We start from the raw sequence: 16,035 nt of genomic DNA, 5'->3' as shown, positions 1-16,035 counted from the left end.
CATATGGAATGGAAAATTTAAAAGGGGCCTTCAATTGTTTTCCCAAAATCAAGAAAAAAAAAATTTGATGATAACTTGAAGACAAATACACTCAAAATTTGAACATGTGACAATAATATGAGTTGGTATTTTAAATTTACTTTCCTACATAATAATTTATTTTAAAGATGATGGAGATTAAAAGATCAAAATAGGCGAAATAAAAGAAAAATTACTCATCTTTTTTTAAATTAAAAATTAAACATATTATAGTGTTTTATAGTGTTTTATGTGTTCCTTGTTAAATCTTAATTATTTTCTAGTATTTCAATAAATCACTTTGGAATGAAATTAGCTAGCACCATATAGTTTATGCCTTTTTTTGTTAAATCTTTAATGAAAATATAAGTTTACACTAATGTGTAGAATAGATACATTTTGGAAAGCAAAATAGTGAGCTTGCCCCTACAATTTTTTTGAAACTAATTGAAAAACATTTTTTGTGTGTATACAATAGAGTCTAGTCTAAAAAAAATGCATTTTGTTTCAAATTCAGGTAAAGGGATAAAATTAGTACCAAATATACAACACAAAAGCTTTTATCAAAAAATGGAATTACTACTAAATAAAATAAAGATAGAAAATGTAACATAATTGAAATGTAGAAAATGTAACATAATTGAAAACTAAGAGAGATTTATGTTATTGTGGTATTTTTAAATGTAGGGTCATTAACTTTGTGAGTTCATCATTTTGAGTCGCATGGTTTTACTTTTCCACTTGATTGTGTTTGTGAGCTTGAATCTATGTAAGCAAGCACATGCTTAACAATCTAGGTTGGTTGGTTGAGTGGTCTACTATTATTGAGTCTTAATGAGGAGTGCATATATGAAGCATGACATGGGATGTATGTATTTATGCTTGGGCAAATGGAGAAAGCATAAGAGAGGCTTGATGTTTAACAAGTATTCATTGTAACTCTATAAGTGTTTTCATATTGCTTTATTGCCAAATAATATTATGAAGTGTGAATATTTTTAGAGATTGGGTGTTTTTCTCATTAGGGTTCCTTAAATATATATATTTTGTTAACTTGTGGTTTGGATATAATCTATGTATAATAGCTATTTCATAATCTTGTATACATGTTTTTCTCTCATGAGTTATCTAGGAATTGATTAAATAAAATTGGGTATGAAGCACATTTCCTAACAAAAACAATATGGAAAGAGGAAGAGGGAGGAAAATACATGGATAAAAAGAGAGAGATTTATCAAGACATAGATGTAACCTAGGAAAGATATAGGGGGAAGAGTAAGGGAAGTAGAGAGGAAAATACACACACAAAGAGGTGTATGTGTGTGTATCATGTGTATATATACATATAGATATGTAAATTTGAGGATTATAGGGAGAGATAGGGATCTAAAGAGGGTAAGGTGTGTGTGTGTAACTTGGGAAAGAGAAAGGAAGGGAAGGAGATAGATGAGTAGAGAGAGAGTGAAAATGAAATAGGTAGGTAGAAAAACATAGAGGGAGACAAGGAGAGGGAGAAAACTATAGGGGTAGAGAGATGGGGAGATAAGGAGAATTGTGAAGGATAAAGATAGATAGAGACAAATAGAGATATAAAGGTCAATACAGAGTGAAGAGAGAGGGATAGGTATCCATAGATAGAGATGATGGAAGATAGATGTAGAAATGAAGATAGAGAGGGTGGGGGGATTAGAAATAGATAGAGGGAAAGATAGATGTAGATGGGGAGGTAGTGTTCCCTTGAGCATAATTACTTTCTTCATTTAGATTAAAAATATTGGTTTTATTTGGATCTTGGTTCTTGATGAGGACTATGGGTGGGCTTCCCATTCCATTTTTAGAGGAAGACATGCACACACACTCACACACTAATTTGCATGTTGCTTGCACGCCCATGCACACACACACGCGCGCGCGTGCACGTGCACAAGGCAAGATAGAATAAATAACTATGTAAAAATTTTGTGATATTCATTACACAACTACGTTAAAACATTTCATTTTAAAATAGAAATCAATTATAATAATAGTGCATTATGATGTACATATGTTATGTAGATGGACCAAAAAGTGTTGTGGCCACTTTTTCAATCACCATCTTTTTTTCCCATACCCTAATGAGAAAATCTATCCAAAAGATCTATTTCATCTTCCTTGATGGTGCCTTATATCATAGAGGTATGAAAAAACTCTATTATGTTTCGTAAACTTGGATGAGGTCAGCTTGGCTATCAAAGAAGTCTTCTTTGGCCATATCTACAATTTCTCATTGGAGTTGTTCCCTCAGCTAATGATGCAGGAGCATCCTACATGTAAGAGCAATCTTGAATCACCCAAAAATGTTTCCTTTATGTTTCTTGAATAAGGGTTTTCTTAGTGTAGATTTGTTGTTTGGGGAGGATTGCTACTTAGCAGATCGATCATACTAGCTCAAAATTTCCTAATTTCAAAGTTGGATGTTCATCTTGGATATATCATCTTGCCATTTGAAGCTTAGTGCAATATCATGAGTATTCATGAAGTTATTGTGGATTTTTAGTGTGTAATTGTGGTATAAAAACATCAGGCTCAATTTTGAAGGCCATAGAGGCTTCAAATGGGCTCTGAAATAAGGTTGACTAGATCTCGTGCAAGTTTGGCTATGTTGATCATGAGTCAAGGATTTTAGAATGAGGTTATAGTAGCCAATTGGATCAATGGTTCGCAAGTTATGGTCTTCTGAAGTTGGGCCAACCAAAATTTTCAAAATAAATGTCATAATTGATTTGAGCTAACTCTATATATAATTTTAGGGGTTTTTGGCCTCACGGGTTAGGGTTTGATATCTAGAAACTTCCTAGATGGTGGAAAAATGCTTATATAAGGAATGCTTGTGGATTGTCTAGGACAACTCTGGGTGATAGCTCACAACTTTGTCTTGCACATTATTGTAAGGAACGTGCCCTTGAGGCTTTGCATATTGTATTTTAAAATTATGCAATTCTACATTTGTAATGATAATAAGCAGCCCATATTTTGTTCTCACAAATTGTTGTTATTTCTATGTTTATGTTATGTGTTTATGGTATTAAGGGGGGCACCCTTCATCAAGTGGTATCCTAGAAGGAGGTCATGAGTGTGTAAACAGATCATCGACTGTGAGGCATTTTGCACTAGAACTATGGTTTGAGCTAAGTGTGTAGACAAATCGTTGATAGTGAGGTAGTTTACACTAGGATTTTAATAGAAGAACGAAAGTTCCTGCACAAAGAGAGTGTGGTGGAAGAGTCATAGGTGTTACACTTGAGGGTTTTAGAGCCCTCCAAAGAAAAATGCAAGCATTGGAAGAGAAAATGTGTAGAGAAATAAATCTTACCATAAGAGATGGATAAAGGAGAAGAAGAAGAAAATGTTGAAGAAGAGTAACTATGAACCTAGAAGAAGAGAGGCTTTTTAGGGCCATATCCAAGATTGGAAAAAGACCTAAGTTTGAGGTTCCCACATTTTAGCAAATCTTAACCCAGATGAGTTGATCAATTGGATCTATGAATTAGAAGAATACTTTGAGTATGAAGATATTGAAGATCTGAATACGGTCAAGTTTGTGAAGGCCAAACTGATGAGTCATGTGAAGATCTGGTGGCAAGAGATTTAATTGGAGTGAAATAGAAGAGGGAAAGATAAAATCATAGGATGATATTGGATGATAGCTAAATTAAAGAAACATTTCATTCTCATTGATTATGAACTAGATCTACTAAAGAAAATCCAAAGGTTGAAGCAAGTGGGAAGATCTGTTCAAGAGTTTACTGAAGATTTCTACTAAGTTCTCATCAAAACAGTCCATGCAAAAACTAACAAGGAGAAAGATTCACATTATCTTAATGGGTTAAGGCCAAGCATTTAGGAGGAGTTGAGCCTAGTCCAAATGAAAAATATGAAAGAGGCCTACTAGTTTTTTCTAAGAGTTAAGGAAAAGTTGAACAAGAAGTTTGATAACAAGAATAGTGGTAGAGGTTGTGGTGGAAGATCTAGCGAATGGTCTTATGGAGACCGAAATTTTGATCAGAAGAAGAAGGATGAAGCTAGTAGTAGCAGTCATAACCAGAGGGGAAATAATTTCAATCAATTCCATTATCAAAATAGTAGAGATCAGAGAGGAAGAAGAAGAGGGAAAGGATCTAGTAGAGGAGGTTTTTGTAGAAACTATTTTCACTATGGAGAAGAAAGGCATTGGAGATTTGAGTGTTCTCAACACCAAGGAAGGATAGATAGGAGAACTGAAGGTCAAGCTAGAGGTACACATGTTGATGAAGATGTTGAATCATCACAATTTGAAGATGCTAAAAGAGGAGAAATCCTAGTTAGCAATAAAGTCTTGTTGAGTGGTGAGAATGGACCTAATCAAAGGAGGAGCCTGTTTCACACAAGGTGAAAGTGTCAAGATAAGTGTTGTGATGTGATCATTGATGGTGGAAGCACTGACAATCTAGTGTTAGAAAATATGGTCACAAAGTTAAAACTCAAGAGGCAAAAAAACCTGCATCCATATCATATTGCTTGGGTGTAGGATGACCACAAGGTCATGGTCAATGAGTAGTGCCTAATGAAGTTCATGATTGAAAGCTACTAGGATGAGGTACATTATGATATCATGCCTATGGACATATGTCATATGCTACTGGGTAGGTCATGGCAATTTGACAGACATGTTGTGTATGATGGTCTTGCAAACACCTACACTCTAACAAAGGATGGAGTGAAACATAAGATGAATTAATTGAAGGATACACATGAAAAGATATGTAATGCAACTAGAGTATGTTTTGTTGATGGAAGAAGTTCCTAGAGGGTATGAGGCATGACCATATGTGTTTTTCTATAATTCCAAGAAGTAGAATAGGTACCTACAGAAGTTGTAGATTTGTTGGAAGAGTTTCCATATATTGTATCTTATAATGTTCTTGAAAGATTACCAATAGTAAGCAAGATCAATCACTAGATGAAATTGATTCCAGGAATCATTTTGCCAAACAAGGCAAGACAAAAAATGACACCAACAAAAAGCTAAGAGTTGGAACATATAAGTGCATGAGTTATTATAGAAAGGCTTGATTCGAGAGACTTTGATTCCATGTGTTGTACCAATAGTATTAGCACCAAAAAAGAATGGATAATGGAAGATGTTTCCCTTGTAGATTCTCAAGATATCAATGAGATTACAATCAAGTACATATTTCCATTGCCAATGATGGATGATATAATAGATTATTTGAGTGGAGCTGTATATTTCACAAAGATAGATATAAAGAGTGGGTACCATCATATTCGAATCCGAGTAAGAGATGAATGGAATACTTCCTTCAAGACAAGAGAATGATTGTATGAGTGGTTAGTCATTCCTTTTGGGCTAATCAATGCACCAAGCACTTTCATGTAGCTCATAAATGAGGTACTGAAAGAATTTCTGGGTGAGTTTGTCATTGTTTACCTAGATGATATTTTGATCTTTAGTAAGATATTAGAGGAGCATATAGTGCATATTCATAAGGTGTTTGAGGAAATGAGGGAAGAAAAGTTGCTAACAAATATGAAGAAGTGTAGTAAATGTGAAGAAAGAGTTGGTGTACTTGGGATTTGTAGTTTTAGTAGAAGGTCTAAAGATGGACCTTGAGAAAGAAGGCTATTCTCGAATGACCTACTCAAAGGAGTGCAACAGAGGTAAGATCTTTTCATGGTTTAGTTATCTTTTACAAAAAATTATCAGAGGTTTTAGCAATATTTGTGGACTTTTGATTAAAACAATGAGGGGATAAAAAAGAGTTTAAGTGGGTCATAGGAGCAGATAAAAATTTTAATTTGTTGAAACATAAAGTTACAGAACAATCTGTATTAGCACTTCTAGATTTTAATAAGGTGTTTCAAGTAGACCATGATACTAGTGGTACTGCAATAGGAGTTGTTTTGAGTCAATTAGGTAGACCTGTTGCTCATTTAAGTGAGGAGTTGAATAATACCAAAAGAAAGTATTATGTTTATGAATAGGAATTTTATACTATAGTTCACGCATTGAAGAAGTTGAGACATTATCTTCTTCCTAAGGAGTTCATCTTGTATAATAATCATCAAGGTTTGCAATATTTGAATAGTCAAGGAAAGTTGAACCAAAGAAATTTGAAATGGATTGAGTTTTTGCAAAGTTATGTAGTTGTTTTGAAACAAAGAAGTGAGAAGTTTAACAGAGTTGCAGATGCTCTTAGCAGAAGACAACTTTTACTAACAAAGATACTGATTAAAATGGTCAGGTTCAGGGAGCTCAAGAATTTGTATCCAAAGAATCCTAAATTTGGTGAAGTTTGAAAAAGATTGCATTGAATCTATTAAACTTGATAGGACAAAATAGTTGGATTTTATAATCCTAGATGGTACTAGACGGTATGTTGTTCAAAGGAAGTCAATTGTGAATTCCAAGAAGTTCTATGAGAGAGAATTTCATCAAGGAAAAGCATAATGGAGGATTGGCTAGACATTTTGGTAGAGATAAAACCATTGCTTTGGTTGCAGAGAATTATTATTGGTCATAGTTGCAACAAGATGTGAAGAAGTTTGTATAAAGTTTTAGAGTATGTCAGATGATGAAAGGAGTGAAGTAGAAAATGAGGTTGTATCAACCATTGCCTATACGAGAGAAGCCATGGAGGATGTCAGCATGGATTTTGTTGTTGGTTTACCAAAGACTCAAAGAGGGCATGATTCAATATTTGTGGTGGTTGATAGATTTTCAAAGATGACACATTTCATTCCCTAGAAGAAGACTAGTGATGTTGTTCATGTGGTGGAGTTGTTTTTAAGAGAACTAGCGAGACTACATGGTCTATCAAAAGCATAGTTTTTGATTGAGATACCCAGGTTGATGGGTATTTCTGGCATACATTGTGGAAGAAGTTGAAGACAGATTTGAACTTTAGCTCATCACATCATCCATAGACTGATGAACAAACAGAGGTTGTGAATTGAAGTTTAGGGAATTTGCTAAGATATTTGGTTGGAGATAAGCCAAAATGATGAGATTTGATTTTACCATAGGCAAAACTTGAATACAATAATTCTATCAATAAGAGTACTGGTAAATCACCATTCCAAGTTGTATATGGGAGCAGGCCCAGAAATTCTTATGAATTGAGGAAGTTGGATAAATGAGAGATAAGTAGAGTTGAAGCAGAGGATTTTGTAAAACATTTGAAGAACATCCATGTGGAGGTGAGGAAGCACATAACACAGATGAATATACAATACATGGCTAATGAAAATGAGAAAAAAAGGATGTATAAGATTTTAGGTTGGGGATGCAATCACGGTTCATTCGAGGAAGGAGCTTTTTCTAGCGTGTACATATAATAAGTTGAAAATGAAGAAGTTTGGGCAATGCAAGATATTGAAAAAAACACGATTCTAGAGTTGCCTGCTAAACTATATATTTCACCAGTATTTAACATTTCAAATCTTATAGAGTATAATGAAGGAGATGAAGTTGTAGAAGAAAAGTGGAGTATTCTAGTAGCTACTTTAGCTACAAAGGAGATAGAGGACATAGTGGACAGCCATGTTGGCAGAAGTACAAAGAACAAAACATATGAAGAGTATCTGTTCAAATGGAAAGGGAGGCGCATAGAAGATTCATCATGGCTAGCAAGAGAGGAGGTTGATCATCCTATTTTTCCTTTGAACACCTAAGTTGTGATAGGGTCACTTCTTGAATTACCCTGAGTGTCTGATGCATGAGCATCTTGGGTGTAAGAGAAATCTTGCATCACCCAAAAAGTATTTCCTTTATGTTTCTTGAATAAGGGTTGTCTCAATGCATAGTTGTTGTTTGAGAATGCTTGATACTTAGTAGGTCAGTCATACGAGCTCAGAATGGGCTCCAAAATGAGGTCAACTTGAGCTTGTGCAAGTCAAGCCCTATAGATCAGAAGTTGAGGATTCCAGAACAGGGTTATAGTAGCCAATCAAATCAACGATTTGCAAGTTATGGTCTTTTGAAGTTGGGCCAACCACACTTTCCAAAATAAATGCCATAATTGATTTGAGCCAACTCTATATGTAATTTTAGCATTGGTCGGCCTCAAGGGTTAGGGTTTGATGTCGAGAAACTTCCCAAGCGGTAGAAAAATGCCTATATAAAGAATGCCTCTAAATTGTCTAGGACAACTCTAGGTGATAATTATCAGCTCTGTCTTGCTGATTATTGTATTATCCATGTGGGTTTGCATATTGTATTTCAAAATTTTGTAATTTTGCAATTTCTGCATTTGCGGTAATAATAAGACTATATTTTGTTTACTCAAATTGTTGTTATTTCTTTTTTTATTGTTATGTGTTTATGATATTAAGGGGAGCACCCTCCATCAACCAAATTTTGGCAAACATCCTCACCAAGACCTAGCTATTTCTCTTGTTCGTACTAAAAAACTTGCAACTTAATGCAAAGAAGAAGCATATACACTCAATAATTGAAATTGATTAATGGTGACTCCATCTTGATTGATGTATTAGGTAAACCAAATGACCATGATCCCCTCTTCTGATGCTGTTGCTCTTGCTACTTGGTCTTTCTTAATGTTTGTATCTAGTCTTTCTTATACTTTTTCTCATCTTTTATTTAAGACTTTGTGCCTAAATAATCCTTAAGGGCATGCTCTACTACCCACTCTTTTTAAGTGACTAGTATATTATCCTCTTCTTAATTTATAAAAATTAATAAAGCCCCTTTATAAAATTATATAGTTAATCCAAGTTATAAAAACACTTAATTGGTGGAGTAGGGAAAAGGTACTAATAGTTATAAGGGTACTAATACATGTTATAGTAGGTGGACAAAATTTAGTGACACATTAACAATGTCATATCAATGTTTTTGCCCAAAAATATTCTTCTAACACATTATTGGTCTTTTCACCTTTTGCAACTATTTTGGACACCTTCACAAAAAGCATGTCGATATGGCATCATATTTGACCATGTGGACTTGTAAATTATTTGTTTAAGGAACTTGACAAATAAGCTTATGTACAAAATTGAAAGGAATTAGAAATGCTCACATAGGATTTTGAGAAGCCCAAAGTAAGAGTGTGCAAGTATTGGACCCTCTCCCCTACACATAATGAAATTCAAAGTCACAATAAAGAACAATAATAGTAGAAAAGGTCACGTGTGCTAGAGGAAAAGGAAGTCTCGAATTTTGAGATATTAAATATTTTTTAATTATAAGTTTCCTTAGTAGTGGAGAGCTTGTATTCTTGAAAGAGAGGTGAAGTTCAAATCCTACGAAGAGGTAGGAATGTAGTCTTGAGGGAGTCCCATGTCATTGTCATCATATATAGATAAAGCATTATTACTGTTTCTTCTGGAATTGTTAATTGGGATAAAAACTGTGCCTAAAACCAGTTCATTTTGAATTTTTCCTGCCTTTCAAAATTCCAATACTTTTTAAGCGACATCTATTTTGTCATTTTTTCCCAATTATTTCCTGCAAATAAAATCTTCCTAATTTGATCATTTTTCTCTAATTATTTTCTGCAAACAACATCTTTTTAATGTTCTCGAAGCAATTGTAAGTACAGCATTATACTGATCAAATATTAAATATAGACTTGCACATATTCTCAATAAGCATAGTGACAATTTTTAGATGTGTAAGGTCAAAACTTGAAAATTTGCTATACACCACAATGAATCTTGTAGACGCGATGAATGTAATTCCTGTACATTCTTCCCATCTTTTGTCATATGACGACAGCCCGTAAGCCAGAAATACATGCAGGAATTTATACAAGAAATCTTTTCAATACGCAGGCAACGGTATAGAGAAAACTGCAAGAACTTTTTTTTGTCATATTTTCCACATAAAATCTCATCTGTCGCTGGTACCACGCAAGCAAGCCCTGGATGATTGTGGCTGACTTTCCATCTTCATATATATTTGCATTGAAGCTCTTTTACCTGATGTTTACACCAATGGAAGCCTTACAAAATGGATGCTTTAAAAAACATCAGCTTTAAAATAAACAAAACTTGCCAGTGTCATAGTGCAGCATTCACCGTAGTATATATACAGAGCCAAATGCTCAAAGAACAGATAGAAAAGCCCATTTCTTGAGATTTAGAAAAAACAGTCTTCCATCGCTGGTAAAAATAGTTCAAGCTCATACGCTTCATGTCTCTTGTGGAGAACGGGGAACTCTGTTTTCAAGGCACCAACACGACATTTATTTCATTGAAGTCTTTCCCACCCAGAACTAATTGAGAATATATATATATATATATATATATATAAAACACCCGAATCAGTACATGTTGCATAGATATGCTTACCGGCAGACTTCAGATAGCTCAGGTTGTGCCAACAGAAGCTCCTCTAATGGTTTCAAAGCATCCATTCTGTCACCACTGCTAGGCCTGTAAATTTGTGGTGCTATTCAGTTGGCATGTTACTTTGTGCTAAATTTATTTAAAATTTATAGTTGACAAATATAATTCGAAAAGAAAGGTTACAGTTTCGATTCCTTGTGGAACATTTTGTCAAAGCATGTATTAGTTGCTGTCTATTGAATCTTCTCTAAGTAAGTCGTCCATTTCCTTGTTCAGGTTGAAAGCGTATTTGCTGCGGTTGCTTTTCGAATGACATACATTTAATCCAACTTCTAAATTGTTTCAGGGTGCCATCCTTTAAGGTGAAAGGTCTTACCCTCTATCAATATTGTAGCTATAAAATACGTGGACTGAATACACTAGAAGCAGGAATCATGCCACAACCCTCTTTAACACCATTTTTAATGATAAAGAAAAGATACATATATTAATGTTGAAAAAGCTACAAATTCACAAAACCCTAGCATCAGCTGGGAGAGTACATATATTACAAATGCATCTCTTATCAACCAGAGCAAAACGGCAAACCTAAAATCCTATAAGCTTATTTATACTAGCTGAAATTAGCAAAGGTTCCAGACATATAATGTAAGAGCAAAAATATGAAACAAATAAGAAATGTCGACTAAGGCTTTCGTTGGCCAAGCATTGCCTTTTTCCCATCTTGAGCTTTAGTGGTAAATATTGGCTACAGAGAATGAGATCAGATAGCCTCTTTTCTCCACATACATTTTGATGACAAAAAACCGTCTAATCGAGAGGCCATCTGTTTGTTTATAACTTGATATATCTGAAAATGCCCTTTCAGTTTTTTTTGGTGGCCTGAAAACTGTGAGGCTGGGCAGCTTGAGGCATAGTAATGTTATTTTCAGAGTGGCACAGTGGGTGGGTGAAGTCGTGTTTTTGATATTGCCTTGGCATCCAAGGGTCTTCTTAATGTGTGAGTTTCATCTGAACATTTTACTTCACGATGTGGCAGGTTTTGCTTTCAATTATTCTAGAATGAGCCACAGAGCTACTTGCAGATTTATATGGGATCCTGGTATAGGCATGCAGATTCATCATTGCTCAAGGACAAACGATCTCTAAGGAGGGAGGACTGTAATGTCTCTCTTTTTAGAGATATTAAAATTTTAATGACAACTTGATAAAGTTATTTGAATTAAAAAAAGAATAATAAAGAGAAAAACAAAAGGAATTCCAAGAGACTTGCAATTGGAAACAAAGGGTCACAGGGATGCTCTTTAAAGACCACGTAGAGGCTCCTTTGGTTTATGCTTTGGTATATGTTTGTTTTCAAGCTTTGGCTTTCAGCACATTTGAAGAAGAAAAACCTCGAGCTTGGAGCAAATAGATGGAAACCCATTGGGTTTTGGAGATATCATTCAGATGTCTCACTTGTGCTTTAAGTTCATATTTGTGATTTTCCAATCTGACTGTAAGTTCTGCGACTACAATTGGATATTTTATGCAATGTTCATATCTTATTTCAGTATCTTTTTTCAACCGAATATTTTATAATTTTAAGTAGGATGTGCTCACTTGTGCTTTATGTTCATATTTGTGATTTTCCAACCTGACTGTAAGTTTTGTGACTACAATTGGATATTTTATACAATATTCATATCTTATTTCAGAATCTCAATTTCAACTGATATTTTATAATTTTCAGTATGATGTGCTGATTAAATGAAATCAATTGCATGTAAATTATTTGTTTAAATTCTTGGGGTAAAAATCTAGAAACAATATCTTGGGGATACCACATTCAATAGTAATGTTTTAATAATGATTTTTTTTATAATATATTAATTAATAGTGTGTGATATTGATAGTTACTTGAACATTTTTTTTAATAATTACAAACAATTATGATAATTAAATTTTCTCTTTTCAACATATTTATAGGTGATCTATGATATTATTGGTTTTTATTTTATGATGTTTTATATTTTACAAAATTTAACTTGATGTATTTTTAGTTATATGGAGTAAAATTCTATATATATGTTTCTTCTATGCAACTTGTAAATTTATTGTTTCTCGTCATGTTGTTGTAATCTCATTTCTCACATCTCATTTTTGGTAACATAGGGTCCAAGTCAACATCTGAATGGTTGTTTTTTCTATTAATAAGCAACAAGAACTAGGGTGTTGACCCCTTACAGTTCAACAACCAGAGGGCATACACTCACAACACAATAACAACAAATAAACATAAAAAACCAGCCTAGAACAGAGCTAATAAAAGATAAGCAAAGGCCATAGATCAATAATCTATACAGATGAAAGTTACTATCTTACTAAGTACTACTAGTCAAAAGAAAACAAACTGAAAAGCTATCTAAAAACATACTAGTACAGCCAAAGTTGTAACATAAACAACAAGATTTCAAAGAACCACTTAGGCCGAAACCAAAAGCAAACAGGAAAGCCCCAAGGGGTGTAAGGGGTTTGAACCCCACTAAGTCTTACATGAAGATTTAATATCAGAACCCGATTGATGCAACAAATATGACCAGCCGTTGATGAGGAATTTGAACAAATCCTTATTCTTACCTTCCTCCTATTTATCTTCACCTGAAATCTCACACTGCAACAACTAAAGGGAAGTTGTTTAAATCTAGAGATGCTTGCAAGCTTCCTTTCGGCATCGCCCGCTCTATTTAAAACTATTGACCTTGTTCTGCAAGCTTTCCAAATTAGTGGCCCAAGCCGCATCAAAGCTAGACATGACAGTTTTCCCCTCGGAGGGCAACATATTGGTACTGGGATAAATAAGTCCCTCTTTCAATTTATCAGAAGTGTTTGAGTTGTGTGAGGTGAATTTATTCGAGCATCCACTATCATCAATTCTGTATCATCATCCTCTATGTTCTCTTTTTTCTTAGACTTGTAATCAATAGCCCGGTTCCCCTGTTCTGTGTATTTCTCAGAATCATAATCCACAAGTAGGTATTTTCTCTTTATTGACAAATCTATTAACCAGTCTAATAGATCTTCAAGAGGTGCTATGCTCCTCATCCACTTCCTCATCACCATCCGTGTTAATCTCTAGAACCAAGAATTTGGCTTTTCTGGCTTGGGGGGAGGGTTTTTGCCTTTACACTTGGGAGGTTGATGGCGATGAATGTTTGCCCTTAGGTCCAATCTCAGGGGCAGCAAGATCAGAATTTAGAATTTCAGGGGTGCTTTGTTGTGAGGCAGTCTTGCTAGCTCTTGGGCTCTTAAAATACCTTTTTCCTTAGACTGGCTAGGCATGCCAACAATGCTAGTAGGTGTCAGGGAAGGAGGTGTGTGTGTGGGCAGGGGTTGTGACATAGGGGCCTTATAAACAAGGATGGGTTTAGGATGGCAAAGGGCCAAGTGAAAATTAGCAGCCTAAAAAAGTGGCCTTATTGCAAGTAAGTATGTTTCTTACCCTAAAGGTTACTGTCCCTGACCTCAAACATAGAGTTCTCAAGAGAATTCAATAGGGAAAAGAGAAAAGAGATGATTTCATAGTTCCTAAAGTGATTAAGAAGTGACAGATGGTAAACATAGTAAACTTTAAAACACCCTTCCAATGTAAAATACCACATGATCATATAACAGACCTTGTCCCTAGAAGAAGGTAGCTCGAACCTATCATAACTGCCTTGCCTCTTAACTGAAGCCTCGTTGCCGTTACAGGACCTGTTAAGATTATCATTGTCCACATCACGGCTCGTCTTGTTCCATTTCCTACCCTCTGTAGAAACCCTAGTGGCTTTAGCAATGACCTCTTCATTGATTTCAAAGGAAATGCTTCCAACTGAAACCCTTCTATTATTCCAAGAGCTAGCGAATTGTGGAGAAAATCCCTCATCAAATCCATTAACAGATTCAATAAAATTAGTAACCTCACCCTCTTTGAGGATGTGCCATTTTGTGGGGTTCTTAAAGCCATCTGGTTTTTCCAACTCGATGTGGTCCCAATCACCCCTATACAATTAACAAAATACACATAGTCAACACTAAAGTGAGAACTGCAACTCTTGATGTGACAATGGGAAGTTGCCATTACCACCAGACGATGTAAAGGTAGGCAGGGCACATGTCCATCTGGTTGGGTGAAATATCTCCTCAAAAAAACTCACTCATTTTAGGCTTTAGCTATAGCTTCACACAAGCAAGAGTCTTTTCAATAGACATATACCGTGCCTTTCATTATGCAAGGGGTAATGATAAATACAAGTCACAACAATCATGCTAATCCATAATGTCATCTCATCATGTTGTGGTACTCTTTGTGACTAATGTTTGTTACATCTGCATGGTTGTTATGTTCCTTGCCTCTGGCCAATTCCATGGTGATGCAACTATGACAACACAAATATTACCAAATTGTAGAATATTATTTTTAAGCAACCACATAGTTCCTCCAATCATCTCATTAAGACAATATGCCTCATATAATCTTAACAAGTACTCGGCCAATGTAATCATGTGTATGGAACAAGGGAAATCAATCTTAATACATGACCAAATATCATCACTAACCTCATAAGTAGCCTCATCACAAATTGATTCCCCACCAATCAGTTGTTGAGCTGGATCATGCAAGTGCAAGAGAATATTGGTTAAATCCATATTTCCATGTAGCTGATCAATCAATGTTCACTTGGAAAACTCCATGAAAGCATTTTGTTTCACTTTGTGCCACTGTGAAGACTAATGTGTTCTCTACTTGAAGGTTCAGTTGTTGATTCTTCCTTTTTCATATCCTCATGTGGCTGAAGTGAACTTGTGAACATCTTCATCCTCCTTCGGGCTCAATGTGCCTTGTAGCCTACCGTCCTCGTTACTATGACCAATTTCCTTATCCTTATACAAGACAGACTTCAATTTCTCCTCACAATGTTTGAATACATTATTAAACAATCCATCTGCAGAAGTAGAAGGGACACATTCTTGTTTGTAAACACCCCATAGCATAGATCAAATAGGTTGGTATATGACATCCATCTCATTGACACACAAGAAATCTTCTCCATTGCTGCAATAATTTCCCGTCATGATATCCCCTGATCATGACCGAGAAATGATGAAACATGTTGTAGATCTGCTTTAGTGATCCTAAGTCCAACGAAAGGAAACTCATTTTGTATCTTACAAAGATCTTCAATATTGCAAACCTTTTTGATGAATGAATGCTACTGATTTCATCAAGACCTTGTAAGCTATCTACTATCAAGTGCTATATCTCCTTCATGATGTCATCATCATATGGTACATGAGCAATTGAGATTCTCAAAATCTTGCTTAGGCATGAAGTAACAATCAACTTGATCCCCTTATCAAGATGTCTCAACCACCATTGTTAACTTGACACAATCTCAATAGGAATAAGGGCCAACTGCAATGAAATTGAATGTGATTGCTCTACTATACTCAAATATGCTTCCAATTCATTCAGTGTGATAACATCATCATCCCTTTGATGATGGCAGAAATGGAGCTAGTCACCAGCTTGTAGCATCTTCACCAACTGCTGTCCATCACAAGGTTCCATGCTTTGATCCAAATCTAAATCTTCTCGACATAATAGCTTTAATACCATTATAATATGCAGCACTGTTCTAGTATGAA

At 35.0% G+C, this 16,035-nt stretch overlaps 1 protein-coding gene across 2 annotated transcripts in view; it reads right to left on the bottom strand.

Moving 5' to 3' along the window:
* Positions 1 to 9,605: 9,605 nt before the first annotated feature.
* SHB (SH2 domain protein B) overlaps positions 9,606 to 16,035 on the bottom strand; it is an 86,105-nt gene continuing 79,675 nt past the window's right edge. Inside the window, exons 11-13 of one of the 2 annotated variants that reach the window (XR_016360113.1) lie at positions 10,369 to 10,452; positions 10,096 to 10,236; positions 9,606 to 9,996 (exon numbers count right to left, since the gene is read on the bottom strand). Coding sequence is in view for 1 of the 2 variants with exons in the window: in XM_089814810.1 (XP_089670936.1) it covers positions 10,209 to 10,236; positions 10,369 to 10,452 (112 nt within the window). In the remaining variant the exon portion in view is untranslated. Of the gene's footprint in view, positions 10,237 to 10,368; positions 10,453 to 16,035 lie in introns of both variants that reach the window. The other variant, XM_089814810.1, reaches the window with a different exon arrangement.

The sequence above is a fragment of the Cupressus sempervirens genome, chromosome 2 (assembly GCF_028749045.1).
Source record: "Cupressus sempervirens isolate cs-2001-9-10 chromosome 2, ASM2874904v1, whole genome shotgun sequence".
Classification (NCBI taxonomy): Eukaryota; Viridiplantae; Streptophyta; class Pinopsida; order Cupressales; family Cupressaceae; genus Cupressus; species Cupressus sempervirens.
The sequence above is the reverse complement of the archived record's forward strand: the minus strand, read 5'-3'. Positions and strand labels throughout refer to the sequence as shown.